The sequence below is a fragment of the Manacus vitellinus genome, unplaced genomic scaffold, assembly GCF_001715985.3.
Source record: "Manacus vitellinus isolate BGI_N305 unplaced genomic scaffold, ASM171598v3 scaffold_75_pilon, whole genome shotgun sequence".
Classification (NCBI taxonomy): Eukaryota; Metazoa; Chordata; class Aves; order Passeriformes; family Pipridae; genus Manacus; species Manacus vitellinus.
The window spans coordinates 188,657-216,456 of NW_021940789.1; the positions used below are offsets into that span (position 1 = coordinate 188,657).

The 27,800-nt window shown below is 47.5% G+C and overlaps 2 protein-coding genes across 2 annotated transcripts in view; both read right to left on the reverse strand.

Moving 5' to 3' along the window:
* The window catches only part of LOC103759475 (matrilin 1), a 25,419-nt gene extending 22,223 nt beyond the window's left edge, over nt 1-3,196 (reverse strand). Inside the window, exon 1 of the mRNA XM_029964590.1 lies at nt 3,109-3,196. Coding sequence (XP_029820450.1) covers nt 3,109-3,196 — 88 coding nt within the window. The remainder of the gene's footprint in view (nt 1-3,108) is intronic.
* Nucleotides 3,197-12,680: 9,484 nt separating this feature from the next.
* Nucleotides 12,681-27,800, reverse strand: part of LAPTM5 (lysosomal protein transmembrane 5) — a 25,257-nt gene continuing 10,137 nt past the window's right edge. The window contains exons 2-8 of the mRNA XM_018084736.2: nt 26,983-27,076; nt 21,371-21,447; nt 20,120-20,248; nt 19,510-19,635; nt 18,989-19,084; nt 14,501-14,593; nt 12,681-13,413 (exon numbers count right to left, since the gene is read on the reverse strand). Of these exons, the coding sequence (XP_017940225.1) occupies nt 13,339-13,413; nt 14,501-14,593; nt 18,989-19,084; nt 19,510-19,635; nt 20,120-20,248; nt 21,371-21,447; nt 26,983-27,076 (690 nt within the window). The 3' untranslated portion in view covers nt 12,681-13,338. The remainder of the gene's footprint in view (nt 13,414-14,500; nt 14,594-18,988; nt 19,085-19,509; nt 19,636-20,119; nt 20,249-21,370; nt 21,448-26,982; nt 27,077-27,800) is intronic.

The following is a 27,800-nucleotide window of genomic DNA, read 5'->3' on the forward strand; positions in this document are numbered from 1 at the left end:
TAGATATTAATTAATTAATGAGATGGGATCTCCGTCAGGCACGACCAGAACCAGGCACCAGGCTCAGCAGCTCAGGCTCAGCCGAGCATCGAAACACCGGATTAACTGACTACCTCAGCAGGAAAAAACCCTGTTTTTCACTTAATGGCACTGCCAATAAACTCCTGTAAGACAGCCCAGGTTTGTGCCTGTGAGCTGGGCTGGGAGAACACGACACAGAGCCGTGAACCCACATAATTGACAGTTAATCTCCCCAACCAAACATGGGCTGTGGAAAGGAGCTGGTATGAACAGGAAGCATTAGCAGTGCAACAAGCTGGGGGACTATTACTGTTATTTCTTTAATTTCCCATTTTCATGCTAGACATGGAACAGGAAGCATTAGCAGTGCAACAAGCTGGGGGACTATTACTATTATTTCTTTAGTTTCCCATTTTCATGCTAGACATGGACACGTATAGCCATGGACAAGCTCGAGGAGTGCTTGGACAATGCTTTCAGGGACAGGGTGGGATTGTTGGGGTGTCCTGTGCAGGGCCACAGGTTGGATTGGGTGATCCCTGTAGGTCCTTTCCAGCTCAGGATATTTTATGATTCTATGATTCTAAATAGGGAAAAATATTTTGAAGTGCAAACTGCGCTTTGGTTCAGTAGAAACAGGTTTAGGGCAGAGGTGGTGGATCGGTCTCTTGGCAGAAAAACACCATATCTGGCCATCTTCCTAACTCAAAACGTGTGTTGCCTTTGACAGGTTGTGTTTGGTAACACAGCCCGGGTTTGTGGCTGTGAGCTGGGGTGGGAGAACACGACACAGAGCTGCAAACCCACAGAACTGACACTTCATCTCTCCAACCCCACAAACATCCTCTGTGGAAAGGAGCTGGAAGCATTAGCAGTGCAACGAGCTGAGTGATTGTTATTATTATTTCTTTAAGCTCCCATTTTCCTGCTATTTTCCATCTTCATTTTCAACTGCGGCAAAACATAAAAAAAAGGGGCTGATATTTTTTTTTATGGTTTTCCAAATGAATTGTCCCGTTTTTTTTCCCCACCAGATCTACAGCATGCTGTTCTTTTAATTTTGTGCCATCATTTAGCCTGTCTCTATCAGGGCATCAAACACTCTGTTAATATTTGATTTCTGCAGCCAGGGACTACAGAAGTTATGGCATAAAGGAAATTTCTGTGGACAGATTTTTAAATGGGAGCTTTTTGGGGCCAACAAATCTGTTCCAAATGATGACATAAATATTATAGCAAGTCCTCAGCGTGAAATCTAATGGAGCTTTCAGTCTTTTGGGCAGATAAAAATAAATACCCTGTGATATATCCATAAAGAATATAATCAGGTTTGTTTCCTGAGAGACACTAATGCTGAATCTGCCTCTGGCTCCCAGGAAGGTCTTGCTAAAGATGCTAAAGAAGGGAAGCAGGCAGTGGTCACTTTGTCAGATGCTCTAATTTCCTCTAAAATGCAATATAACCTTTTCCCATATGGATGACTTTCATTTTTCCCACTGTAATTTGTTGCACAGGAAGGAAAAATTCACTTGGTTGTGGCCATTTTACAGGTGAGAAATGAAGGTACAGAGAAAGGCTCAAAGTTTTGCAATCAGTCCCTGCAGAAATAAAGCCCAGATTCCCCTTTGCCCATGTAGCTGATGAATCACCTCTGGATTTACTGACAAACCAAGGAGGAAAAGTTATTTTTTTTTCCCTTAGGAATAGTTGGATCCAACAGAAATTTTGAAATATATCTATTTCTTTTTGCATGAAAGCTCTGTGATTTTGTCCTAAATAACATTTTCAACTTCTTTTTTTTTTTTTTGAGAGCAAAATATATTTCGGAGAAATGAAGGGAAAAGAAGGGATATCAGGTGGGAGCTTTGGGATTTCAACCTGTCTGCTCACAGGCCTTGATCCTTTCCAGGAGGTGACAGACAGGACACTTGCTCTGATTGACATCTTGGCATAGTTTATTTAAAAGTTCAATTAAACCAGAAATAAAATGTCCTTTTTTAAAAAAAAAATATCCACACTAGGAGTTATGCAGGAATAGCTGAACTTTATGCCCTGATTTAGCAGAAAATATCTTTTATGGCATCTTTGCCATATTCATTCCAAGAGCAGGAAAGCTGCTGAGTAACCCAGACCTACAAGGAGTTTATTTTAGAAGTGGCAGAAGGGCTGAGCTGAATGCCTGCTCTGTTTAATTTCCTGACTTCAGTAGCACAGCAAAGATAACTCTCCCTTCCCAAACTGCTGAGGAGAAACGGGTCAGTGTAGCAGAAATCTCCCTCCGTGAGCAGCAGATAACACTGAGGTCCCTGTCACCCCTGCTTGACAACCCTCAGCCTGCCCCCAAATGTGTGCTCTGCAGCAGCACAAGGCCATTCCAACGTTTTTTTAATGCCCCAAAGTAAGTTTGGCCTTGGCTGCCTCTCTGGCATGAGTTCTCCAGGCTTGCTGGAGCCCCTGGAAGGTGCTCCCCAGGAGCAGACCCTGCAGCCCTTCCCTTGGTGTCCAGCACTCGCTGACATGAACTGGGAGTTAGAGCCATGCGAGCTACAGAGCAGGCAGCTCCCCTCCCTGGCTCCCCACTTGGAAAGTCAAACAGAGCAGGATTTTGCTCAGGATGAAGGAAAACATAGGAAAGTCCTGCTCTCATCAACCTCATTGACCTCAGCCAGACCTTGCTGCCCGGGGAGGTGACCCGGGCTGAGCGGGGGGATCTGGCCAGCTCCTCCTCCAGCTCCTGGCCAGACCCTCCTCGTGGAGCTGTGGAGAGGAGCGGTTCTGGAAGGCGCAGGAGAAGTTTTGGGAGGCAGAGGACAGCCCTTCTCCCACCTGGGCCTTCTCCAGCCGGGCCCAGGAGTCCCGTGGCTGCCGCCCTGGGGGCTCGGGGTGAGCCGGTGCCAGCTCGCTGTCCCTCAGAGCACACTGAGGTCATGGACCAGCCATAAACAAACCCAGCTCCAGCTCCTGCTGCCTTGGGAGCGCAGTTGGGAAAGTTCCTTCGCTTCCCTGGCTGATGTTGGGTGTTCCCTCTCCCTTCTCCTCCTTCCCAGGAGTGGCAGAGGCCGAGGACCCAACGCGCCCCCCACTCACCTCTGGGCTGCGGAGGGGCCCCGCACACGGTGTAGCTCTGGAGGAGGAGCAGCAAAGAGAGCAGCAAGGCAGAGAAAATCCTGGCCATGGCTGTGGAGGAGCTGGAGGCGGGATGGGGAGTGGAGAGCAGGAGCCTTGGCCCAGAGGTATTAACCTGCCCTTCATCGAGCCAGCCCCTGACACGTGTGAAGCGCCGGGGGGGCTCCGAGGGGAGAGGGACGAGGGAGAAAACCCTGCCCCAAGGTGGGGAGGGGGGGATGTCCAGCCCTGCCTGCCCCCATCCCCTCCACAAGGGCGTCATTGCTGCTGGAAGGGGATGGGAGGCTATAAAAGAGCCGCAGCGGGATGGTATGTGGGGAATCTGGGACCGTAACAGTGGGACCAGTGAGCCCAGCCCTGGGGAACTGGGCTTGACCTGTCAGTCAGCAGCTCCTGGCCACAAACCCTGGGCTGGTGTCCTTCCTCTGGCAAAGCCCAGGGAACAGGGGGAATGGGATCAGCATCACACAAATCACCTCTCAGTCCCCACGTGTGCTGGAAACCAGCCCGTGGGACTGGGGGGCTTTGCCTTGGCTTTGTCTGAGGGGGAATGCTCAGGGGCAGAGGAAGAGGAGAGGAAGGCTTGGGCAGGCACAGGAGAAAGTGTGTGGTGTAGAATAAGTTTCTTCCTGCAGGGAACAGTTCCTTCTCTGTGAGGTTGTGCCCCTGTGCAGCAGAGCAGGGAGGGGAAAGGGCTCAGGAGCCCAAACTGGATAAATAGAGAGGGAACTCGGGACAGACAAACAGATCAGGAGCTGGATTTAGTTTTCCAGTGCAGCGTTCAGGTCTGTACACAGGAGGGAGATGCAGCTCCTGCCACAAAAAGCCAATAATCTGAGTTAACAAACAAGACTGATGATGCTGCAAGTTGAGCTGAAATCCAGTGTTTTCTTTGTGGGAGAGCAGCAGGGAGATTTGGTACCAGGGTAAGAGGAATTTAATGATGGGTTGGTCACAAAGCAGTGCATCTGTTTTCTTCTTTTTAACTACTGTTTTACACCATCAGCTGATTAAAGCCCTTCTCCTCTGATGGATTAGTCTTTGCTCACCTTTCCAGCCACACACCCTTGGATCAATCAGCCATTTAATCTGAGTTGTGTTAGTGCAGTGCCAGGCAAACCACCTTTAACTCAAAGCCCAGTTTCTCTTCCCTTATCCAAAGTCTCTCTTTACTCCAAAAGCTCTTCAACAGAGCCCAAGAGCTCCTGTGGAGAAAAGCTCTTTGATTAGGGAGAAAAAGGACCTGTCCTTAGTGAAGCTGCCAGGCTGCTCTGAACCCTTTCAACATGAAAAGTGTTAATTAAAATACTGAAAGACGGTGAGGTCCTCATGCAAAACCAGCATGGGTTTGTCCCACTGTCTTCCCAGGTACAAACCATCAATCACAGGCTTTCAGCAATCTCTGGATGGAAAATTTTAGTCAGAAGGAACAAATGTTTCAGGGGAGGGACGGGGCAGCTCTGCTGGAAGGAAAGGCTGGGAGAATTGGGATTGTTCAGCCTGGAGAAAGGAGGCTTCAAGGTGACCTAGTTGTGCCCTTCCAGGGCCTGAAGGAGCTACAAGGATGATGGAGGGAAATTTCAGATGGACTTGGAGTGCCAGGACAAGGGGGAATGGCTTCACACTGAAGGAAAACAGAGTTAGGTGGGATATTGGGAAGAAATTCTTGGCTGGGAGGGTGGGGAGGCCCTGGCACAGGTTGCCCAGAGAAGCTGTGGCTGCCCCTGGATCCCTGGAAGTGTCCAAGGCCAGCTTGGAGCAACGTGGGCTAGTGGAAGGTGTCCCTGCCCGTGGCAGGGGATTGGAATTACTTTTACAAAGTCCCTTCCAACCCCAACCAGTCTGTGATTCTGTGATGAACATGATTACATTTATGTGTTTACATATATATATATATATATAACTATGTATATATACACACACATGCAGGCACATGACTCCTCTATTCAAGCCTTTCACGGATGTGTTTATAAAATCATGAATTTTGATGAGTGCTAATATATATAAATATATATATATACACCATTCACTGCTATCCTTGTGTGTTTTCACTTGCAGAGCTGCATTTTCTCCCCAGATATATAGAACACCTACACCCTCACATTTACAACTATTAGGAGACAAAGTGAAATAACAGCCTAAAATTTGGGAAGCTTTGCCCCTGAGCTCTCCATGATGAGGTTTCTCTGTCACTCTGCCCTGCAGACAAGGATCTCTTGGTGCAGACAGTACTTACTGGCCATGAATAGGGATCATTCAGAGCCCTCCATAAATGAAGCCTCTATGGCTGTTCTTGCCGAGGAAAATATAAAGTTTCTCTGTGTCATTTTGCTGTTAATTAGCAAAGGAAGATAAATACATTTCAGGTGAATATTTTCACTAGCAGAGCTCGTGGCACACAAGCAGCATTAAAGCTTTGAAAGTCCTGTGAAGGGCAAAGGTGTGCTGGGTACTCAGGGCCTGCGTTTCTGCCTCTGTAAAAGCACTGTTTGTTTGGAAAATATGAAACATAATTTTTCCCCCCGGCCCCCGAAAAATGCAAACACGGGGTCCAATATTTTCGAGAGGAAAATATGCATTTAAAAGCTCTTCCCCAGCCTGGTTGAAACATAAACAGACAAACCATTAATGGCCAGTGCTGGCCCCAGAGTGGCAGAGCTGCTCTTGGGGGTTTCACGTGTCCTGGCACAAGGAGGGTTTGCCTCTCCTCCAACACAGCCATGGCTCCTGATTTAAAAAGGACTGATTTTTAAATATCAGATCCCCTCTTTCCTCCCTTCTTCCAGGAGATCCTGGTCCCACCTTGCTCATGCTGAAGTCAAGTGGTTCAGACTCTCCTTGTGCTGGGCACTGGTGGGGCCACACCTCGAATTCTGGGGGCAGTTTTGGGCCCCTCATGACAAGGAAGACATGGAGGGGCTGGAGGTGTCCAGGGAAGGGGCTGGAGCAGCAGGAGCAGCTGAGGGAGCTGGGGGGGCTCAGCCTGGAGCAAAGGAGGCTCAGGGGGGACCTTCTGGCTCTGCAACCCCCTGACAGGAGGGGGGAGCCGGGGGGGGTCGGGCTCTGCTCCCAGGGAACAAGGGACAGGAGGAGAGGGAACGGCCTCAGGCTGTGCCAGGGGAGGCTCAGGTTGGATATTGGGAAAATTTCTTGAGGGAAGGGGCTATAAAGCACCAGAACAGGCTGCTCAGGGAAGTGCTGGAGTCCCCAGCCCTGAAGGAGTTCACAAAAGCATGGATGTGGCACTTGAGGACGTAGTTTAGTGGTGAACTCAGTGATGGTGCTGGGCTGACAGCTGGACTTGATCTCAGAGGTCTTTCCCAACCTCAACAATTCCAGGGTGGGGTCAGGAGATGCAGCTTGTCCTCCCCAGCATGACCAACACCATCCTCTGCACCCAGCCAAGAGAGAGGTTTGGTTTTCCTTCCCTGGCTGCTCCTCAGAGCTCTGGGTGATGCCCCAAAATTCCACTGTGCTGCACCTTCCTTTGGATCCTTTATTTTACTAACAACCTTTTCCTAGTTTGGAAAATCCTGATGACAAAATTCATTCTTTGAAGTGTCTTTGACACTTCACTCTTTGAAGTGTCAAATCTGCCAGCCTTGGGCCAGGCCAGGAAAGAGCAAAGCCCAGTTTAAGTCCTGAAACTACTAAAACCCAAGCACATCTTAATACAGACAATATTAGAGCTGGGAGAGGTGGTAACTTCTCATTTGTCATCAGACAAACAAGTCTGATGGCATAAAACTCTATAAATGCAGATTCTTTATCACTGTATGCAAAACACTTCACAGGAATATTGCTCAGATGGGCAAAGCCGAGAAAAATGACATTTTATTTTCAGTGCCTTGTTTTGATCTGGCATTTCACTCGTGCCGTTTGTTTTGCTCACGTTTTTATTTTGAAACCTGTATTTTACTGCTGTATTTCCATATTTCCAATAAACACCTCGCCTTTCCATTTAATACCTCGGCATAAATTTCACACTGCAACAAATCAAAACCCTGAGGGGCTTCCATGGAAATGACCCAGAAGAATGGGAAAGTTTTCAGGGGGGGTGGGGAGGAAATCAAAATTTGGGGATCTCAAGATGTTTCCAGTCTTCCATCAGAGCTCAAGCACAAGGCAGGATGAGAGGAAATCACCTCCAGCTGTGCCAGGGGAGGTTTAGATGGGATATTAAGAAAAATTTCTTCTTGGAAAGGGTGGTCAAACATTGGCCCAGCTGCCCAGGGCAGTGGTGGAGTCCCCATCCCTGGAAGTGTTCAAAAAAACCCCGTGGAGGTGGCACTTCAGGCCGTGGTTTAGTGATGAACATGGTGGGGGGGGATGACTGGTTGGACTCGATGATCTCAGAGGTCTTTTCCAATCTTTTAAAATATTGCATTTTTCTTTATTTTTTTTTTCCCAAAAGCCCAGTGTTTGTAGCCCTGGCCCACCAACCCTTCTCAGAAGGGATCTGGAGGGTGGCTGAGTCCCTCTGGTTGGGAAGGACAAGCAGCCAAATTCTGAGTGGTTTGCTGTTGATTCTTATTTCCTTCCAAACAAACCTGTTGGTCGTAGTAAACACAACTTTCCTGCCCTCCAGCCATCAGAAAACTCCAAGGTTTAGCAAAGTTCTCCATCATTTCTTGCCCATTTCAGGCTCCCTTTGATGTTCCCAGGTTGAGTGTTCCTGAGCTGCATTCCCAGCTCCATTTCCCACCTACTCAGAGAAACGGTGACAAAAGGTGCCTTTTAGTCCAAGCTCTGATTGTTGTATTTTATTTATTTTCTATTTTGGTTTGGCACAGTGGAGGGGGGGTGTCTCTCCCAACCTGTTTCATTCCCATAAAGGGTATTTACTGCACCCCTGTACTGGGAATGTGATATTTCCAGCAGTGGGGTGAGTGCAAAGCATAAAACAAATGATGTAAAGGGTGAAGGGCTGGGGAGACATGAATGGTTTTAAATATAACCCTTCCAACAGCCCAGGATCAAAGGAACTGCTGTTTATCCTTTAAGCTGCAAATAGCTGGCAAATATCCTCGTGCTCTGATGCTGTAAATAGTAAATGCTGTTTATGGCTGGGGCATGTTTATGTATTTTATGGGTCACACTTATTTCAGAGGGATCAGTTTTATTTGCCATGTTAACCATGCTCACATATTCCACCCCCCGTCCCGGGACTGAGTTGCCTCCTGGGCACTATTCCTGGCTCTCCTGCTGAGCACCTGCAGCTCAGGTCCTCCCTCTGGGCCTGGAATTCTCCACCTGTGCAGGGACACAGCTCTGGGCTGGCCCAGGAGTCCCCGAGGTGGTTTCTGTCCTACAAGTGGCTTGAAGGGCCAGTTTTGGGCACCACGGTATAAGAAAGGCCTAAAGCTGTCAGAAAGCAACCAAAGGAGGGACATGAGGATGGGGAAGGGTCTGGAGAGGCCACACAAGGAGTGATGGAGGGCACTTGGTGTGTTCAGCTGGAGCAGAGGAGACTGAGGGGAGACCTCAGTGCAGTTCCAATTCCTGGGCAGGGACAGAGGAGGGGCAGGGACTGAGCTCTGCTCTGGGGGAGCAGGGACAGCAGCCAGGGAATGGCTGGAGCTGTGTCAGGGCAGGCTCAGGGTGGATCTCAGGCAAAGGTTCTTCCCCCAGAGGCTGGTTGGGCACTGCCCAGGCTCCCCAGGGCAGTGGGCACAGCCCCAAGGCTACCAGAGCTGCAGGAGGGTTTGGCTGATCCTCTGGGGCACAGGGGGGGACTCTTGGGGCTGGGCCTGTGCAGGGCTCAGGGTTGGACTCCATGATCCTTGGGGGTCCCTTCCAACTCAGCATATCCTGGGATTCTGTGAATGGAACAGCTCTATAACACTGGCCAGTTCTGAAGGTGGTCTCTGTGTGGGCAGCTCGTTTTCTCTGAGGTGAATGAGCCAAAATAGCTGCTGGATTAAAGCAAACCACACCAAAGGATCAGGGTAGAAATCATAAAGTCCTCGAATAGTTTGGGTTGGCAGGGACCTTAAAGCTCATCCCATTCCACCCCCTGCCATGGTCAGGGACACCTCCCACTATCCAGGTTGCTCCAAGTCCCATCCAGCCTGGCCTTGGACACTTCCAGTGAGATGTAGTAATAAAGACTCTGGGATCACCCAGGAAGAGGAGCATCATTATAAAATAACTTTCACTGACAGAAGTGTCCCAACCCCCCTGTGAGCAGACACATGGGTGAGGGAGTTCCTCAGCTGGAGCCCCTGGGGGCTCCTGGGCTGATGGGTGAGTGTGAAGATGGAAAGCAAAAGAAAAGGCTTGGGTTGATGCATCACCACACTGCCAGTTTGTGTCACCCTGGGCCCACCACTGGGGACAGCACTTGCAGTGACTCCATTTGACTGCCACAAGTGAGTAATTATCTTAATGAACTGTCTGCAAGGAGTGAAGCCCTCGCATGTGCTCTGATTGAAACAATTACAGCAGTGCCTGTGCCAGGTTTGGACCCTGGGAGCTTTAGAGGGGTCATTCCAACCATCAGGAACCAAGGCAGCCTGAAACCAAGACACACAGCCCCTGTGGTGCAGGACACTGCTGTGACAGCCTCCTGGAGACATTCCACACATCCATCAGCCTCCTGGAGACATTCCACACATCCATCAGGAGGGATTCCCCCGCTCCTGGCCAGGCAGCCCACGGGCTATGGCAGCTCCAGGAGGTACCAGGGAATGCTGCCAAGCTGCTGTCTCTGCCCTCCTCAAGGTCTGTTTATACCCACTCAGGCTGGGGAGGTCTTTCCATCACTCTGGCTTGACCTGCCCAGCTCTGCCCATGGTGCATTACACATCATTTTCCCCAGGTTTCCAGCAGCTCCCTCACATTCCCAGATGCCATTTCCAAGTCTGAAAGAAGCCAGCACCAGAAAAATGCCTCCAATCCTCCCCAGGCTTTACTGGCACTGGATTCTCTGCCAGCTTTGGCGCTGTTCAGCTTCCAGCAGGATTTGTAGAATCAGCTTGACTGTTTTCCACTTTAGAAATGTAGAATCAGTTTTCCATGTCAAAGAGTTTCTTACAGAAAAAGGGGTGGCTTGGATTGCTGGAGCAACATGTGCTGCTTCCATCAGAAGGAAACATTTCCCACCAGGGCACAGGTTTATCAAACGTTGGACCAAAGGGCTGGGAATGGGGCATGGGAGCACCTCCAGCATCTCACATAAAGCACAGTGGCGAACTTGGTGGTGGTGCCACGTTGATGGTTGGACTTGGTGATCTCAGAGGTTCTTTTCCAACCTTAATGATTCTGTAATTGTAAAGCAAAAAGCCCCTTTTCCACTGGAGCTTTTGCTCTGGGTCAGGTGGGGGGAAAGCTCCAAGGTCAGTCAGGTCATCTGATGGACACCTCTGGAGTCCTGGAGCATCTCAACCTCCATGAGATGTTGCTGGTTTGGTCAAGACCCTCTTACTTATCTGTCCTGTCATTGCTGAGATCATCAGCTCAATCTACTCCCTCCATGAAAGATCATCAGCTCAATCTGCTCTCTCCATCACCTCAATCTCCTCTCTCCATCAAAGAATTGCTGCTCATTTCTCCTCTGCACTGGAAAACTAAAAACAACACGTGGAGCAGCACTGCACGTATTTGTGTGAGCTGGTTCTCAGCCTGTATTTGAGGCTCACCTCAGTAAATCAGTTTGGAGAAGAAAAAGCAGTGCAACAGAGGCATATTAAAAAGAGTCTTTTATCAGGCTCAAACCCAGCATTGATAGTGCCATGGTCTGACTTATTGAGAGGTTTGGGACAGCTTGTGCTCAGTTTGTGTTGGCCAAGCCCCCAACATTTCAGAAAACCAAAACCACTTCCCGTCTCGAGCTCAGCCCCTGACCTGGCTGGAAGCTCACAATAAATCTATACATTTTATCACATTTCAGGGGGTTTGGAGCCAGGCTTTCTTGGGAAACTATTCTGAGCCCTTGGAGAGAAAACACTGCACAGCAGAAGGATGGACTGGCTTGGTCCGAGCCAGAGAACATTGGGTTGGGTAGAGAAAGCTCCTGGTACATCTTGAGACAAATCCCAGCTCTGCAAAGATTGTGTTGAACATCCTTGGACTGCTTTAGCTGGATTAGCAGAGTCCAGTAAACCAGGAGGCTCAGGGAATGATTTATCCTGCTGCAGGAACTAAACAGCCCAGAGCATTGTTAATGGGAGTTTAATTAGAGGTGGAATTTGAACTGTTCAAAGGGATGGAGAAGGATTTTTAACCTGATTTAGCTGGATCACATTGAAGAACCCTCTTCTGGTTTAGGAACCAAGGGAATGGGAGCCAACAATATCTTGGGCAGATCCAGTCACTGTGGTCAGTCCTGGGCAGTGGAAGGAGCCTGGTGATGATGTCCCAGTGCTGGGGGGGTTGTCACACACCAGCTCAGCACCTACAGGCTCTACTGAGGAACCTTTAGGGCAGGACTGTGCTTCCAAAAACTCCCTAAATTACCAAGAGAAGCTCCCCCCAGTTATCCCATCCCATGGCCTCCTCCAGCCCTGCCTTTGGGCTGGGGAGAAATGAGCAGCAGCTGCAGCCTGGGCTTCAGGACTAAGACCAAGAGGGCTTGTCTGGAAGGTTCTGGAGCCTATGGATTATTCAGAATTAAAGGTAATGTTTTATCTCTCCACATAATAAAGCAGGAGACTGGGCTGGACCTTGATGCATAAAGCTGGGCTCTTCACACTCCTCTGCCAGGTTTCCTGGGTGGATTTTGGGTTGGTCTCTCGCTCTTTGGTCACAATTGCCACATTTAGGATCAGAGGAATTATTTTCTGCCTCGAAGAATTTGAGTGGTTGGTACTTCTGTGGGTGACTTTTTGTACTTTTTGTGTGCTTTTGTGGATGATTCGAAGCACATTTAAAAGCACTGGAGCTATTAAGGTGTCATCGTGGTGCCTCCTTCCAGACTTCATGGCTGGTTTTGAGTATCCTGGCTCCCAGAACGTGGAAGATGAAGCACAGAGAAAGGGAGTCATCCTTTCTTTTCAGTGATGAGAAAACCAGCTCAAAAGTGTCTAACCAACATCATTATCTCCATCCCCATATGCATAAATACACACCCAGTGAAAAGACCACGGGGCAGCACCACACTTCTTATTTATTCTTTGCAAATATTCCCTCGAATCTTGTTGGTTTGTTTTGTTTCAGGCTGTGATCCAAGCTGGGGATGATGCTGGAATAGTTATTACTGAGCAAACTACACTTCCCTACTGAGCTGTTTTAAAAAAGCAGGTAACAATCCCAAGCAGATGAGAGGTACCTGGAATTTGGTCTCTGCTCTGTGCACAGTCAGTTTGAACATGCCATAGATCTTTCTCACACACAGAAGAGGAAGGATGGAGGAAGATTTTTAGATAAAATTACCAGACTTGCTGTTAAAAATACCAATTTTTCCTTTGCAAGCAGCACACACATGTGATAACATCACCCCAAGGTCAAAGCACAAGTTTTTGCTAATTTTTTTTTTTTCCCAAGAAGCAAATTATTGCTTCAGAAATCAGAAATCAGACCCCAGCAGGCAGAAATCAGACAGCAAAACGGTGAAGCCATTAACATTTTTTTTTTAATTGAAACTCATCTTTCAAGTCACACTAAAAGCAAAATAAAATATGCAACCACTCAGGTATAAAATGGCAGAGCAACACTGTGACATGCTGGATGGATCAATCCTCATGGGAAGCAGACAGGATGAGAGCTGGGTCATAATTCAGGGGAGATCTTCATTCTCCTGGTGCTCCCTTTGCCACGGGGTCTGGCTGGCACAGCTTCAGGGCTGGGCTGTGGCACAGGAAAGCTTCTCCCCCATTTCCCCCCCCATCCCACTCCCAAAATATCTCAGTTATGTGTGAGACAGACGAGAAGCAGCATCTCCCTGGCAGAAAGCAAGGCCAGGAGGGGCTCAGGCAGTGCCTGCACGTCCCACAGGGCAGAGCCAGGCTTGGGAATCTCTGCAGGGCCTGGAGCCCAGGCTGGTAAAATGAGCAATAAATGAGAGTCAAAATGCCAGTGTGGGCCAAGGCATCAAATCCCCCCACTCTGCAGGATCCCCCAGTGGGCTGGATCACCCAGCTGGGATCATGGAGCTGCTCCAGAGCGAGGATTCCTCAGTGGGACTGACTCTCTGACAGCAGGGGAAGAGGCACCAGCAGCAGCACTGGTGTTGTTTGCTCCCCAGAACAGAGCTTAGATTGTCACATAGGGTGGTGGGGACTCCTTGGCAGGCAGCTCCAAGGCTTCCTCATAGGATGGCAGTACAGCCTGGAAGAGAAGACCAGCAGTTATGCTCTGGGTTTGATCCTGGACGTGTTTCTCCAGCTGGTTCAAAGCTGGGTAGAAGAGCCCCGTGGGCTGTAGGACATGAAGAACAGGAATCCAGCAGAGTTAGAGGAGCAGCAGCACTTTAGAACCACTTGGCTGCCAGTCCCACCTCCATGTCCTGGAGAAATCAATGGTGCAAGAGCCTCTGATGTGCAGAACATCAGCCAAGCAGCTGAGCTCTGCAGAGGGCACAGCAGGGGCACAGGCTGCTGGCAAGGCAAGGCTCAGCCCAGTTCCCAAGTTTCAGCAAGACAAACCCCTACATTCATCATTCCATATCCTTCCTCTTTTGCTTCTCATCCATCTTTACAGGATTAAAGATCTTGGAGACCTCACAGAAGTTCCCAACTTCCAGTGGGCACAGCACCAAAGCTGCCAGAGCTCCAGGAGGGTTTGGGCAGGATTGTTGGGGTGTCTGGGCAGGGCCAGGAGTTGACTGGGTGGTCCCTGGGGGTCCCTCCCAGCTCAGGACATTCCATGAGTCAATAATTTTCCATCATATCAGAGCAGCTGGATGCTGCTCATAGACAGATCACCACTAGCCCGAGGAGGGACACTGAGATTCATTAATTATCAAATCATTAAGGTGAAGGGCAATGCACCAAATCACTCAGACACTGACACTGTGAAAGGTGAAGACAAGCTTAATTTTAAACCCTCTTGGACACACAGAACCCAAAGTTCAGCTGAAATTAAACCCACAGCTTTGGCTCAGAGATTACAAGTGATATATTCCCATTTATCTGCTGTGGCTCAGAGATTACAAGTGATATATTCCCATTTATCTGCTGTGCCTGAAGCCTGAGCTGCAGGTTCCTTGCAGAATCCACAGGAAGATTTAATACAAAAATAATGTGTATATAATATATGCAGTATAATATAATTGGAAACTGGTTTTTAGGACCTGTCCATGCACATTTGAAGGGTTAAACTCTCTCTCAGACCACCAGAGAAGCACAAGGAAGGGTCTCCATGGACCTCATGAGTCTGAAATGTGATTTTTTAAATCTAAAGGAGTTTTCCTCACCTTTTCAACTGCTTGTGGGTCGACTTTCACCTCCTCTCTCTTGCTGGCTTTGATGTACTTAAAGCAGCTCAGCACACATTTGAACATATAGGCCTAAAAAAAAAAGGGGAAAATGGCATTTTTCCATTGCATTGCAGGTCAACAAGAACATTCCCACTTTTGCCATCAGCCTGATGCTGTCCCAGTCTCTTCTCTGGAGGCAGAATTTTGGGATTCTGAGTCCTAGGGCCTTCAATCAGTCTTTGTCCATCCTTCAGTAGGAAGGTGGGAGCTCCATGGATCCAGAACAGAACAGTGGGGTGGGACTATGACTAATAATGACATTAAATCTAATATTTAAAGCTCATAAAATATAATGTTTAAAGCACATTAAATATCGTGTTTCAAGCACATTAAATATCATGTTTCAAGCACATTAAATACCATGTTTCAAGCATATTAAATATAATTTTTAAAGCATATAAATGTAAAGTTTCAAGTTTTTAAATATAAATTTTCAAGCCCAATTGAAGATGTTTAAAGCACATTAAATGCAATGTCTGTGACCTCTGAGAGCACAGTGTCACCAGGAGGAAAGGAAGGCACATTTTAATGTTATTTTTCCGAGCAGGCTGCAAAGCCTGGATGTCTCAAAAAGCACCTTGGGCACAACATCCACCCTCCAGAGATCCAAGGCTCCATGGCCAACTAGGACTGACCCAGAAAGGCAGTTTATCCCACCAAATCCTGTCCTTGCAACAGTTACACTTCCCTGACAGGACCTCCTTGCACCTCCCCGGGTTCTGAGATGCAATAAATAGAGCTTTTCTGGGAAAAATGGCTCGATTGATGGGCTGTGGCAGCTGAAAATAAGCAAAGTCTGTGTAACATCCCCTGTTAAATCAATATTTTGCCTCCTCTGTGCAGCAAGAGTCGTGTGCCTCTTGTTTTTGTTGGCCTGGGGCTCCACTGTGGCCTCTGCAGAGGAACACAGGGGGTTGTGTGGCCCCAAAAGCAGCCCAGGATTTCCTGGGACAATGGGGATGTGGGGCCTGACACAAAGCCAAGACAAGGATGGGCCCAAGGAGTGAGTGTCTGGTTGGAGGAATCCATCTCTCTAATCCCTCAGGGATGCTTGGAGCATCTTTAGGGGGTGCTGCAAAAACCTTCCTGCCTCCAAAAGGTTCCTCGGGCAGGGGGGGAATGGGGGAGACACTGAAGGCATCAAACGGTGTGGAGACCTCCACTCAGCCAGGAAAGGAAGCCCAGGAAAATAAAATAGAACAGAATAAAATGGAATAGAACAAAATAGAATAGAATAGAATAAAATGGAATAAAATAGAATAGAATAAAATGGTATAAAACAGAATAGAATAGAATAAAATGGAATAGAACAAAATGGAATAGAATAGAATAAATTGGAATAGAATAGAATAAAATGGAATAAAACAGAATAGAATAAAACAGAATAGAACAGAATAAAATAAAATACAATAAAATAGAGTAGAATAAAGTGGAATAGAATAAGATAGAATAGCATAAAATGGAATAGCATAGAATAATATAAAATAAAATAAAATGAAATGAAATTACATAAAATGAAGTGAAATAAAATGAAATGAAATTACATGAAATAAACAAAATGAAATGAAATAAAATGAAATAAAATGAAATAAAATAAAAATAAAGTAAATAAAATAAATAAAATAAAATGAAATTACATAAAATGAAATGAAATTAAAAAAATGAAATGAAATGAAATAAAATAAAATAAAATCAATAAAATTGATAAAATGAATAAAATGAAATAAAATGAAATAAAATGAAATAAAATGAAATAAAATGAAATAAAATGAAATAAAATGAAATAAAATGAAATAAATAAAATAAAATAAATAAAATAAAATAAATAAAATAAAATAAAATAAAATAAATAAAATAAGATAAAATAATGCAGCAAAAGAATCCATTCTTTGGGTTTGCTTCTGGAGGAGTTGCTGCAGTGCCAAGCAATGAGTTCAGTGACAGTGACTCCTGCAAGCAATTGCAAGTTTTAGCAGATCTGTTAGTACAGAGCTTATCTAAGGCAGGCAGGGACCTTGGGCTTGTCCAAACCCACTCCTGAATCCATGTGGGACACCCTTCTCCACACTGGATTGGAGAGGGGGAACTCCTCTGGCAGTTGTTGCCCCAGGACGTGGATGGAAAGCTCGTCCTGGAGGTCGGGAAGGAGCAACTTCAGCAGCACTTCTGGCAAAGCCTGTTCTCATTTCCCAGCAGGAATGTCTCATTCCCCTGTTTTTCTGCATTCTCACCATGAGGGTAGAGGAGGAGGAGGAGGAGTTTATGGTATTGAAGAGAGATAAAGCTCACAGGAACAGGCTGTGACCCCTTGGGCACCTCCCATCCCTGGAAGTCTTCAAGAGCAGCTTGGAGCAGCCTGGGCTGGTGGGAGGTGTCCCTGGCCATGGAATGAGAGGAGCTTCAAGGTCCCTTCCAACCCAAATCATTCCATGGTTCTAGGATTGCTTGTGGATACACAGCTCAACAGGGAATCTTGCCTTAATGGGAGCATCACCCTGCCCTCACTCTGCCCTTGGAATACTTTGCATCTCCAAGGAATTTAGACTTGGACAGCTGATCCCACAGGGCTCTCCGGGTCACCACCCAACCAGCCACCACTGGTGAGGAGCTGGGGGGCTGCATGGAGGGCCTTCCACCCATTCCACACTCCTGGCACGGGGTGGGAAGAAGGAGGGAGAGGAGCAGCAGCACCTGCCAGCAGGAAATCTTCCCTGCTGAGAGCATTGGGAAAGCCTTGCAGGGCTCACCCGAGGTCTCTGGCAGAGCCAGTGGGGCAGGTGGCCCATCTTCTCCATGGGACAGACCCCTTTTAGCTGAGTTATGCCCCAGACAACAATTTGGGGATGGGAACTGCAAGTTGGCAGAGAACAGCACCACACACAGAACCATTTTAGGGCCATAAATGCTTGTGATGGGTCATTAACCAAGTCCATTTGTGCCAAAAGATCTTAGTCCAACATTATTGAGAGAACACCTCAGTGTGGGCATCCAGTGAATTGAAACCAATGTGCCCTAAATTGGCCAAATGGTCTTTTTAGGCATAAAATATTTAGTGTTTTTTGCCCCATTTCTCATCATAAAATATTTCACTTTGCCACATTTCTCATCAAAGGCCTTTATCACTTGGAAGGAACCATCATGAAAAGGGTTTTGCTGCCCAGGGAAGAGGTGAGGGATTGTCACTGGGTTTAAAGGATGGGTTTCCTTTGGGGGAGTTTGGGGGAGTTCAGCAGACCAGGAGAAGTCTGAAGGGTTGGTTTGGGTTTGGTTGCATTTTGAGAGCACCCCAGGGGGCAGAGGAGCAAAAAAGATGCTGTGAGGAGAAAAAGGGATAAATACTGAGGAGAGAGGGAAATAGTCAGAAGAGACAGTGCCATTAAAAACTGAGATAGGAAAGAACATAACTTGGTTTGGAAACATGTTTTCTTTAAGAACCTTCCACGTTATTTGGACTGATTTTATTACTGGGGAAAAATACTTTGGGGTACTTAGAAGAGACTTGTACCTGTCCACTGCTTTTTTTAATTATCCTTCCCTATCCCTCCTCCCCCAAACTCCAGCACAAGGAGTCAGTGCAAGTTAAGCAGTTTTGGACCCAATCCCATGGAAAATTCAAATCAACCCATTTGCCAGGTCAGTGAGATTGCAGACCCCACTGCTGCAGGGTTATCTCCACTCCTAGTCCATAATTCATGCAAATATTCCAAGATATGCTAAAGCCAGGCCTGCAGTGCAGCCACACAAGACAAGCCACTCCACCCTGCCTTATCTGGCCACCTGAGAAGAGTCAGAAATATAAGAATATAAAGTATTTTCCAACTGACAGGCAGCAATTTTTCACTGTGACAGAGTCTGCCCAAGTACCTGGAAAGATCTGGTTTTCTCAGTGGGCCTGGAACCCCTCAGTGAAAAATGTGTTCTCTGAGCCACTGAAGCAAGAGGAATAGAAAACATCTCCCAGTGGAGTCTGCAGGATTCAGCAGCTCCTGCTTTTAATGAACTTCCAGGGTGTCAGTGCAGAACTCTGCTCACCCCAGTGTGGATACAGCCACTCATCCCAGCAGATCCAACCTGCTCCTCAATAATCTGATTTACTTTGTCCCACAGCAGCAGAACGCTTTCCCATCTCTGTTTTCAGCCCTCTGATCCTTCTAGAGGTGGAGGGGCAGTAAGAGTTTTTTGGATCTAAGAGAGGTTTTCTAATTCTTATTTCGGATATAAGAGAGATTTTATAACTTTCTAACCCACATCTGCAGGAGCAAAAAAAAAAACCCAGTGATTTGGATGTTAGTCCTGCCTCAGACCAGCTCCTGCTGTGCCCAGGGAGACACCAACAAGGCTTTTCTAAGGTTTGGGAGAGAAGTAACCCCAAATTTTCCTATTCCCCAACCAAAGGATCTCCACTGCAGCCCCTGCAGCTTTTACCTTGAGGAAGAGGACGGCGACGAAGGCGATGGTGAAGGTGATCATCACTTTGGCATAGTCCTCTGTTGGCAGCTTCTCCAGGGTTGGCAAAAATCCCTGTGGAAAGAGGGAGAAGGTCTCAGTCACAACCACTTGTCCCAGGGTCACACCCAGTGATGGTGTTTGAGGTCCCTCAGAAATTGGGAAACTTTCCTTTCCCAATAAAGAAACGTCTCCCAGTGGGTGATTGAAATGAAAATTAAAAGCAGGGCTGTTGAATAAAGATGAAAATGTCTGCAGGCAGGTCTGTCCCAGTCGTTCTGCCCTGCAATTTGCATCCATAAGATCCCTACCAGGAAAACAAGGAGAGCTTTTAAGGAACACAGGCACAAAGGAGCTGACAGTCAAGGACACCATGGGGGAGAGAACCTACAGAAAACCCTCCCTGGTGGTCGAACAGAGAGGGCAGAGAAAGCTGATTCCTGAAGGAAGCTTTGCAGGAGTTCACAGCAGGAAAAACCAGGAGCTTGGCCATGACCTACCCCATTGTCTGAAGGCTTGAGGCTGAGATAGGTGGGCACCTCCATGTAGGAGCTGCAGAGGGTGAGGATGCTCAGGCAGAAGTCCAGCAGCTGCAGAGCCAGGAGAGGGATCTTGGAATGTCCCTGCTGCAACAGGAATTTGGTTGTGGTTACCAGATTGTGGCCCTTCTAGAGGCTTCTTCACATTTTATGCTTTTCTCACACTAATAAATTCACTCATTCTGGCCAAAATGGGGAGCAAACCATCTTGTTGGGTTGATTTAGATGAGCTCCACAGAAGAGGCCTCTCCTTGGAGCACTGCCAGCCCCAGTTTTCCAGCAAACCCTTCCTAGAAACACCTTCCCCCGAAACCATGAGACAAAATTCAAATCAACAGGAAGATTTTTAGCCAGGGGAAACTAAATGTCCCACCTGTCACCAGTTTTCCTTATGAGCCCTCCAGCCTGGATTGTATCCTGTCTCCAGCCATTGGACTTGATGTTCTCCAAGGTCTTTTCCAACCTAAATGATTCTATAAAGGACTGTGGCCCAAAATAACCACCCTTTACTCCCTTCATTCTCCAGCTGCTAAAAACCAGAGAAGACCCCCCAGAAGAAGCTGTTACCCACCGTGTGGCTCAGGGAGGACACAGAAATGAGCACTGGGACCTGCAGGTAGGAGCTGAACATGGTCAGGAGGCTGAGGAGGAAGTCCATGACTTGCAGGGCAAGGAAGGGGATCAGGAGACGTTCCCTCTTCTGAGAGAGAAAAGCAATTCCAGTGATTTCTGTTCCAACTGGGAGAATGAGACCAGCTATCAACACCTATATTAAGGTGCTCCAAAATTAAATTAAAGTAAATTAAATAAGTCCCTGGAGTTCTGAGATCTGATTCCAGGCACTCCAGTGACAACAAACAATGAGAGGCCCCGACATGGAATTTTTTCAGCCCCTTGGAAAATTTCTGGGAGTTTTCACTCTGACACTGAATCCCATCAGAGCTGTCACTCCACTGTCCCTAAAGTTTGCCACACAGAGGGAGAGCTTTGCTGCTTGGGTAGGGCTTAAACTTGGCACCAATCCCAAACTACTCGGATCAGGAGATGTTCCCTCTCCTGAGAGAGAAAAGCAATTCCAGTCATTTCTATTCCAACTGGGAGAATGAGATCAGCTATCAGCACCTGACAGGACACACATTAAGGTGCTCCAAGGTTAAATAAATCCCTGGAAATTTGGCATCTGATTCCACGCACTCCAGTGACAACAAACAATGAAAGGCCCCGACATGGAAGTTTTTCAGCCCCTTGGAAAATTTCTGGGAGTTTTCACTGTGACACTGAATCCCATCAGAGCTGTCACTCCACTGTCCCCAAAGTTTGCCAATCAGAGCTGTCATTCCATTCTCCCCAAAATTTCCCACAGAGAGGGAGAGCTGTGCTGCTTGGGTAGGGCTTAAACTCTGTACTAACACCAAACTACTTGGGTTCCCACCCCAAGGCTTTGTCATTTCTCCTCCTGAAGTGGGAAAGGAGTCCTCACTGTAAGAAGGGAGTTACAGTTCCTCTCCAGGACCTGACTTGCAAAAGAGCAGGGAAATGAGGCAATAAAACATTTCCAATTGTAGCATTTCCATCACTTAACCCAGAAAAATTAGTCTTGATGGAAGTGGTTCTCCAGATTTGGTAACTCTGGCATTTAGCAGCCTTGAAGACGAGTCTGAGACTACAAACAGTCCCCCTCCCACGCTGTGACCCGGGGATTTATCTGCTTTTCTGAGCATATTTCAGCATTTCAGTGAACACCTTCCAGCCCCCTCCTCCAAACCCTCCCACCTGGGCCGGGCCCGAGCCAGCACCTAAATGTCACTGGTGGAGATCTTACCTTCAGCACACCCAGGAGGAGGTTGAAGCTGATGACAAACAACATGATGATCAGCAGGAAACTGGTGACAACATCGGCTAAAAGTCATAAAAGTAATTACCATGTTAGCAAAACCTGCTGTCCCAGTTCAATCACAGCTCTAAGGAAGAGATAAACTGTGATAACCTGGCACAAAGGATCCTGTGGGGAGGGTAATGGGTGTCATGCAGCTGGAATTAACTCCTTTTCCCCCTTTTTAAACCCACTTTTGAATCTGTCTTTGAAGTTTCTGTCTCTTCAGCCACCAGGTCCTGCAGGCTCTGAGCTCAGGCACGAGGGAGCCAAGGACTGAGATTTTAAATATCAAGGTAAAACGAAGTAGAAATAAAAAAGTCAGAGTGTTTTCAGTTAATGAGTCAGAGGCAAAAATTATTTGTGACTCAAACACAGATCAAGGAACAGTGAAAACTGGGGAAGGATCTTCAAGAGCCCAAGCAGATAAGAGGCAGTAATTTTAACCTCCCACTACCAGCACCCAGGGAACGGCTGGAGCTGTGTCAGGGCAGGCTCAGGGTGGATCTCAGGCAAAGGTTCTTCCCCCAGAGGCTGGTTGGGCACTGCCCAGGCTCCCCAGGGCAGTGGGCACAGCCCCAAGGCTGCCAGAGCTGCAGGAGGGTTTGCCTGATCCTCTGGGGCACAGGGGGTGACTCTTGGGGCTGGGCCTGTGCAGGGCTCAGGGTTGGACTCCACAATCCTTGGGGGTCCCTTCCAACTCAGCATATTCTGGGATTCTGGGATTCCTGAGAGCTGGGCTCAGCTATCTCTGGCAGCAAGGGCAGGTGACACCACCAGCAACACTCCTCACATCCTTCATTCACTCAGTTTAAATGCATTGATACAGAAGATTTTTTAAATTCCCTTTTTCCTCAAGAATTAACAACACCCTTGAGTCCCCTCTGGAAAGGTGATTTGCTCGTAGGGAATCTTTAGTTGGGAAAGCAGCTCTGACCAGCACTTCCTTCCCTGAGAACAAGGAGCCTCTTCTTTTGCAGTGTTGGAGGGAAAAACCCTTTGAGGAGGCAGCACCCCCTCAAAAATAGCTCATCTGGAGAGGGGAGGGAGCAGCACTACAGGAGCAGGGAGACATCCAAGACCTAAGGGAGTGACCAAAAGTGTCCAACAAACACCTGACCTGCATCAGGAAAAGAGAGTTGTGAAAATATGACCTAAGTACAGAGCAAAAAAACCAGCTTTTAGTTATAACATGATAAAAAAACCCAAGTGCAGGAGCTGTTTTTCACGAAATAATGAGAATTGAAATGCAGAAGAGGAAGAAATCTTAGGAAACAGCAAAGAAACCCACCCCAAATGCAGCAAACCCTGAATGAGAACAGGGAGGGTGACACAGAAAGGGCTTTGCTTCCTGAAGAAAACCCAGACTCCAAAGTGCAGCTCGATCCAAAAGCTGCTTTCCCTCTGCTCCAGGGGATCAGCTGCTCCCAGCTCTGCAGCTCCTCAGGGAAGAGCTGCAGCTTCCAAGCCAACCCCGACCCACCCTCCAGGAGCAGGGGGGCAGAAACAAGGCTGTGATGTGCTCAGAGAACAAAGATTAACACCAGCACGGCGTAACCTCCCAACTAAGCCGAGCTTAACAAAGCAGCCGGGCAGGCTTTGTAGGAACAGCCTTTAAACCCAAATGCCTGGAGCCGTTTTCCTCGGGTTTTCTCCCCGAAGCAGCACTCCAGGTGTGCTCCAGGGAGGATTTATCTCTTCAGCACGGTGTTTCCCTGGATCCTGGGTTGCTCTGCCTCCCTCTCCATGCTCTCATGCTCCAGCTCTCTCCACAAGCTCGTTAATTAATTGGGCAACTGGCCACTGCTGCTGTGGGCTAATTGCTGGCAGAGCCCAGCTGAGTTTTCCAAGCAGAACTTGATCAAAAAACCCTAAATAAAACGACAAAAAAACACCCCAAAAGAACCCCCCCTACAATCCTACAAGCACAAAGGGATGGAAAGAAAGGGAAAACCAGGGGAAAACAACTTTCCCAATGCTGTCTGCCTCCTGTTTGTCAGAGCAGACACAGTCACCCTTCCTGCTGGCTGCTGGAACCACGGCTGGGATCTCGGGAATCAAGGATTTGACTCCAACAAAATGCTTTCTTCCTTTCTGGGGGCACTTGGGGTGAGGGAGGGACCCCCTTGGGTGGTAGGAGGTGTTGGTTCTCAGCCCTGTGTGCCAATCCATGGAAGTGTGGGACGTTCCATGAGAGGACAAACGGCACCTGGAATCCTCTGCAGGGCTGGCAGGGTGACAAGTGCCCTTCCAGAGGCAGGAGATCCCTGGGCTTTGAGGCATTTGCAGATCCTGGAGACCAGATTCCTGTGACCAACAGCCTGATTCCTTAGGAAAAAAAATCCTGGGTGTATTTTTTTTCCTGCTGTCTGATGTGAAAAACAAAACCTTCCCTCGTTTCTGTTCCTGGGCCGGGGCTGCAGCTTGGAATGAGATATTTGAGGTGTGTTTGAATCTACAAACAGAGCAGCAGATGCTCAGGGCAGCCCCAGAACCTCTCCTTAAATTTTTCTCCAGTTCTTCCAGCTGGGTTTTGGAAGTGGGATTGGACTTTTCCCGTCGCTTCCCTGCTCCTCTCTGGAACTGGAAGGGTTGTGCCGTGTTTATTCCAGCTCTAATCAGAAAAATCTCCCAAGCAGAGCCCTTTGAAATGCTCGGGAAGAGAAGCCAAGTGGAAGTGCTGAGGATTTCATTAGAAAATGTTCCTTTTTTTCTTTTTTTTTTGGTGTAGGAGGCAGTGGAAGAGGGGGAGGGGAAAACCTGTCATTTTTAATTGTGTGGGAAGGGGGGGGGAGTGTTAAAAACCGGGCCAATTTCCCTCAGAACAGTCCTATTCTTAAAGGAACACCCTCCAGATTTGCAGAAATCTTGCTTAGAAAGCACAAAATAGCACGGAAATCACCTGAAAAATCTGTCTCAACTCCTTGTTTCTGTTTCTTTAAAGCATCTTTTACTCAGATGCTTGGAAAAAAAAAAAAAGGGAAAAATTATTGGCCCCGGATGATCTTTTTGGCAAAAAAATAATGATAAACAATTGTAATTTTTACATAACTGTGTCTGTGGGAAAATATTCTGATCTGCAAATGTCTTGTTTAGTGTTGAGCAGTTCAGGTCACTGTCCTAGTCAGAATTCTCTGTGTGCTGCACCATCAGGACAAACTATTTGTGACTGTGGCCACGGCCAAGGTGGGTACCTTGAAACCAATAAATCAATCAAAAATACAACAACAACAAAACAAACAAAAAACCCCACAAAACCCAACAAACAAACAAACAACAAAACAAAACAAAAACAAACAAAAAAAACCAAAAGCAAAACAAAAAACACAAACACAAAAAAACCAGAAAAAAACCCCAAACCAACAAACAAAAAAACCCCCAAAAAAACCCCCAAACAAACAAACAAAAAACCCACAAAGAAACCAACCAACCAAACAAAGAAACCACAAAAAACTCCCCAAACAAATAAAAATACTCCCACAAAGCAGCAAAACAGCCAAACACTGAAAAAAGGAAGGAAGGCCTTGAGGTCCCACTTGGCATCATGTGCTTCAGAAACTGAAATGAAAAACTCCCGTCACAGAAATGGAAAAAGGGGATTCTCCTGGTTGTCTTGCCCTGATCTCCCTGGCAAACAGCCTGGTTGGGAGCCTCTTTGGGGTGTTGCCACCATGGGAAGCCCTGGAAAGGGCATTTTCCACTCTGCACTGGCTGCTGGGTTGAGCCAGAGCTGCTGAGGGACCTCTGTGGGTCACAGAGCAAAGGAGCCTCCAACCCCCCCAGGCTGGGATATTTGGAATTAATGCTCCCTGTGAAAGGTGTGAACCCTGAAAGCAGCCCCTTCCTGGGTGTCCTGTGCTCAGCACTCACCCAAAATCCCATTTTCTACTCCCCATCAATGCCTTTTGTCGTGGAACTGGACAATCTTTGAGGTCTCTTCCAACCCAAACCATTCCATGGTTTTATTTTATGAAACAAACCCCACAGCACCGATGTAAAACAGCCTCCTAAACCCCAGCTGGGGGTCAGGAAAACTGTGAACCCATCACAAATCCACCAGACAGTGACTATTCCTGCTTTGGTGCTTTCCACTCTGTCTCACTCCCCCTCCAGGGATGAGTTTGGGAGCTGCAGGAACTTGCTCTACTTGGTTTTCTCTTCCTCCCCTCTCAGGGGTCTTGCAGCCTGGGGAAGGACACAAGGAAAAAGCAGGGAACAAGCAATTCCTGCTGCCAGAAGTTGTATTTTTCACTGGAAAAACGTGGTGTTTTTTTTTTTCTCCACAGGGAGAGAGACAACCCCGGGTGAGGGAGCCAGGCTGCCTGGCAGAGAAAGGTTATCTCAGCTCGTGGGTTTGTGCTGAGAAGGGACCAAGGAAAGATAAAAAACACCCTGAGCTTGTGGTTTCTCGTGCAGAATAAGCTGGTGAAGCAAGATTTGAGGTTTGGGGGGTTATTTTGTGTTTCATGGCACCCACACGAGAGAGTTCCCAGCTCTCTGGGAGCCAGGTCTGTGCAAGGATCTAAGGGAGATCCTTCCCAGCTCCAGCCAACTGTGAGCAATATGATGGCTGTGGGATAAAAAACAGTCTGGCTGCAACCAAAGTTCTGTAAAAAAACAACCCAGGAGCTGGAAAAATCTGGGAATGAGTGTCAGAGGGGCAGGGGAGGGAGGAGAACCCAGGATTGGGAGGCAAATGCCAGGAGTGTTACAGAGGGAATGGGGAGATCAAAGGGGTTTTAGACAGAAAAGTGACTGAAGAAAGGAAAAAAAACCTCTGAGCTTGTGGTTTCTTGTGCAGAATAAGCTGGTGAAGCAAGATTTGAGGTTTGGGGGGTTATTTTGTGTTTCATGGCACCCACACGAGAGAGGTCCCAGCTCTCTGGGAGCCAGGTCTGTGCAAGGATCTAAGGGAGATCCTTCCCAGCTCCAGCCAACCATGAGGAATATGATGCCTGTGACTATTTGTGGGATACAAACCAGTCTTTGGCTGAAAGCAAAGTTCTGTAAAAACAAACAAGCCAGGAGTTGGAAAAATCTGGGAATGGGGGTCAGAGGGGCAGGGGAAGGGAGGGAGGTGGGCTGGTGTTAGATCCTTCTGAGCTCCAGATCCAGGAATTCAATCAACCATGAGGAATATGCTGCTTGTGAGCATTTGTGGGATACAAAACAGTCTGGCTGCAACCAACACTCTTAAAAAAATACAGCACCAGAAGTTGGGAAAATCTGGGAATGGGGGAGAAACCAGGACCGGGAGGTGAATCCCGAGTGTGTTGCAGGGGGGATGAAGGGCTGTGAGGGTGCTGACCTGCTGAAATAAAGGCAACTTCTCCACACTGATCTCCCAACAAGCCAAAATCTGAATTTCCAACCCTCAATTCCGTGTCTGAGTGTGGCAGGAAGAATGTGACAAGGAATTGTGGGAGTTGGGAAACAACATCTGAGCTCTGGGCCCGTCTGCTGTGAGCACCAGGTTCTGATTTTCTTTGCTGGAAAAGGAAGAGGGGCCAGTGCAGGACCTTGGGCTCCCTCTAAACCCCCCCAGCCCCCCAGTGACCCACCAATCCCGTAGTAATCCTTGGGCAGATCTCTCTGGAAGCCCTTCCCATTGGACACCTCCAGGGAATACTCGATCAGCAGCAAAACACTCATGACCTGGGAGAACAAGAGCAAAAGGACACAAGTCAGTGGCCCTGGGGCAACTTCCCATCAGCAGATTTATCTCCAGGGCTGGGGAAATGGCCCCAGAACCAAATGCAGGCTGAAGTCTCCAAGGGAAGCAAACCCAGAAGGTTTAAAATCCTGGGCAAGGAAATATCGAGGCAAAAGTAATCAGTTTATTAATGGGTTGGGTTTAACTGTATTTCCTCTGCCAGCAGAAGGAGGATGGAGAAATGACAAACTTGATGAGTTTGGTTTCAATGGGTTTTATCCAGAAAGTCCTGGTTTTATGCCTGGAAATTGCCTTTTGCTTCAGAATTGAGCTAAATGTAATAACAGAGTTTTAAAGTGTAAAAAGAAACACAAAAAGACCAAAGATCTCTCTGTAAGTGTAGCTGTGCTGCTTCACTGGCAAAAATGCCACTTTCATTCTTTTATTTATTCGAGGAAGATCTTCAAATGTTCTTTTTTCGCACTGAATTGAAATTATTTTCTCCAAATTGAACTATCAAACCCCAGACTCTGGAGGTCTTTCCATCCTGAGTTTAGCAACTGAGACGGAGTGAAGGTCTGGAGCTCTCAGTCCTGGTTTTGAACTTCTACATCCACTCAGGGATGATGTGTGGAGTGAAAAATCTACGTCCAACCCCTGGATAGGGAGAGCTCCTGCTGCAAAAACATCATGGAATCCCAGAATGGTTTGGGTTGGAAGGGCACT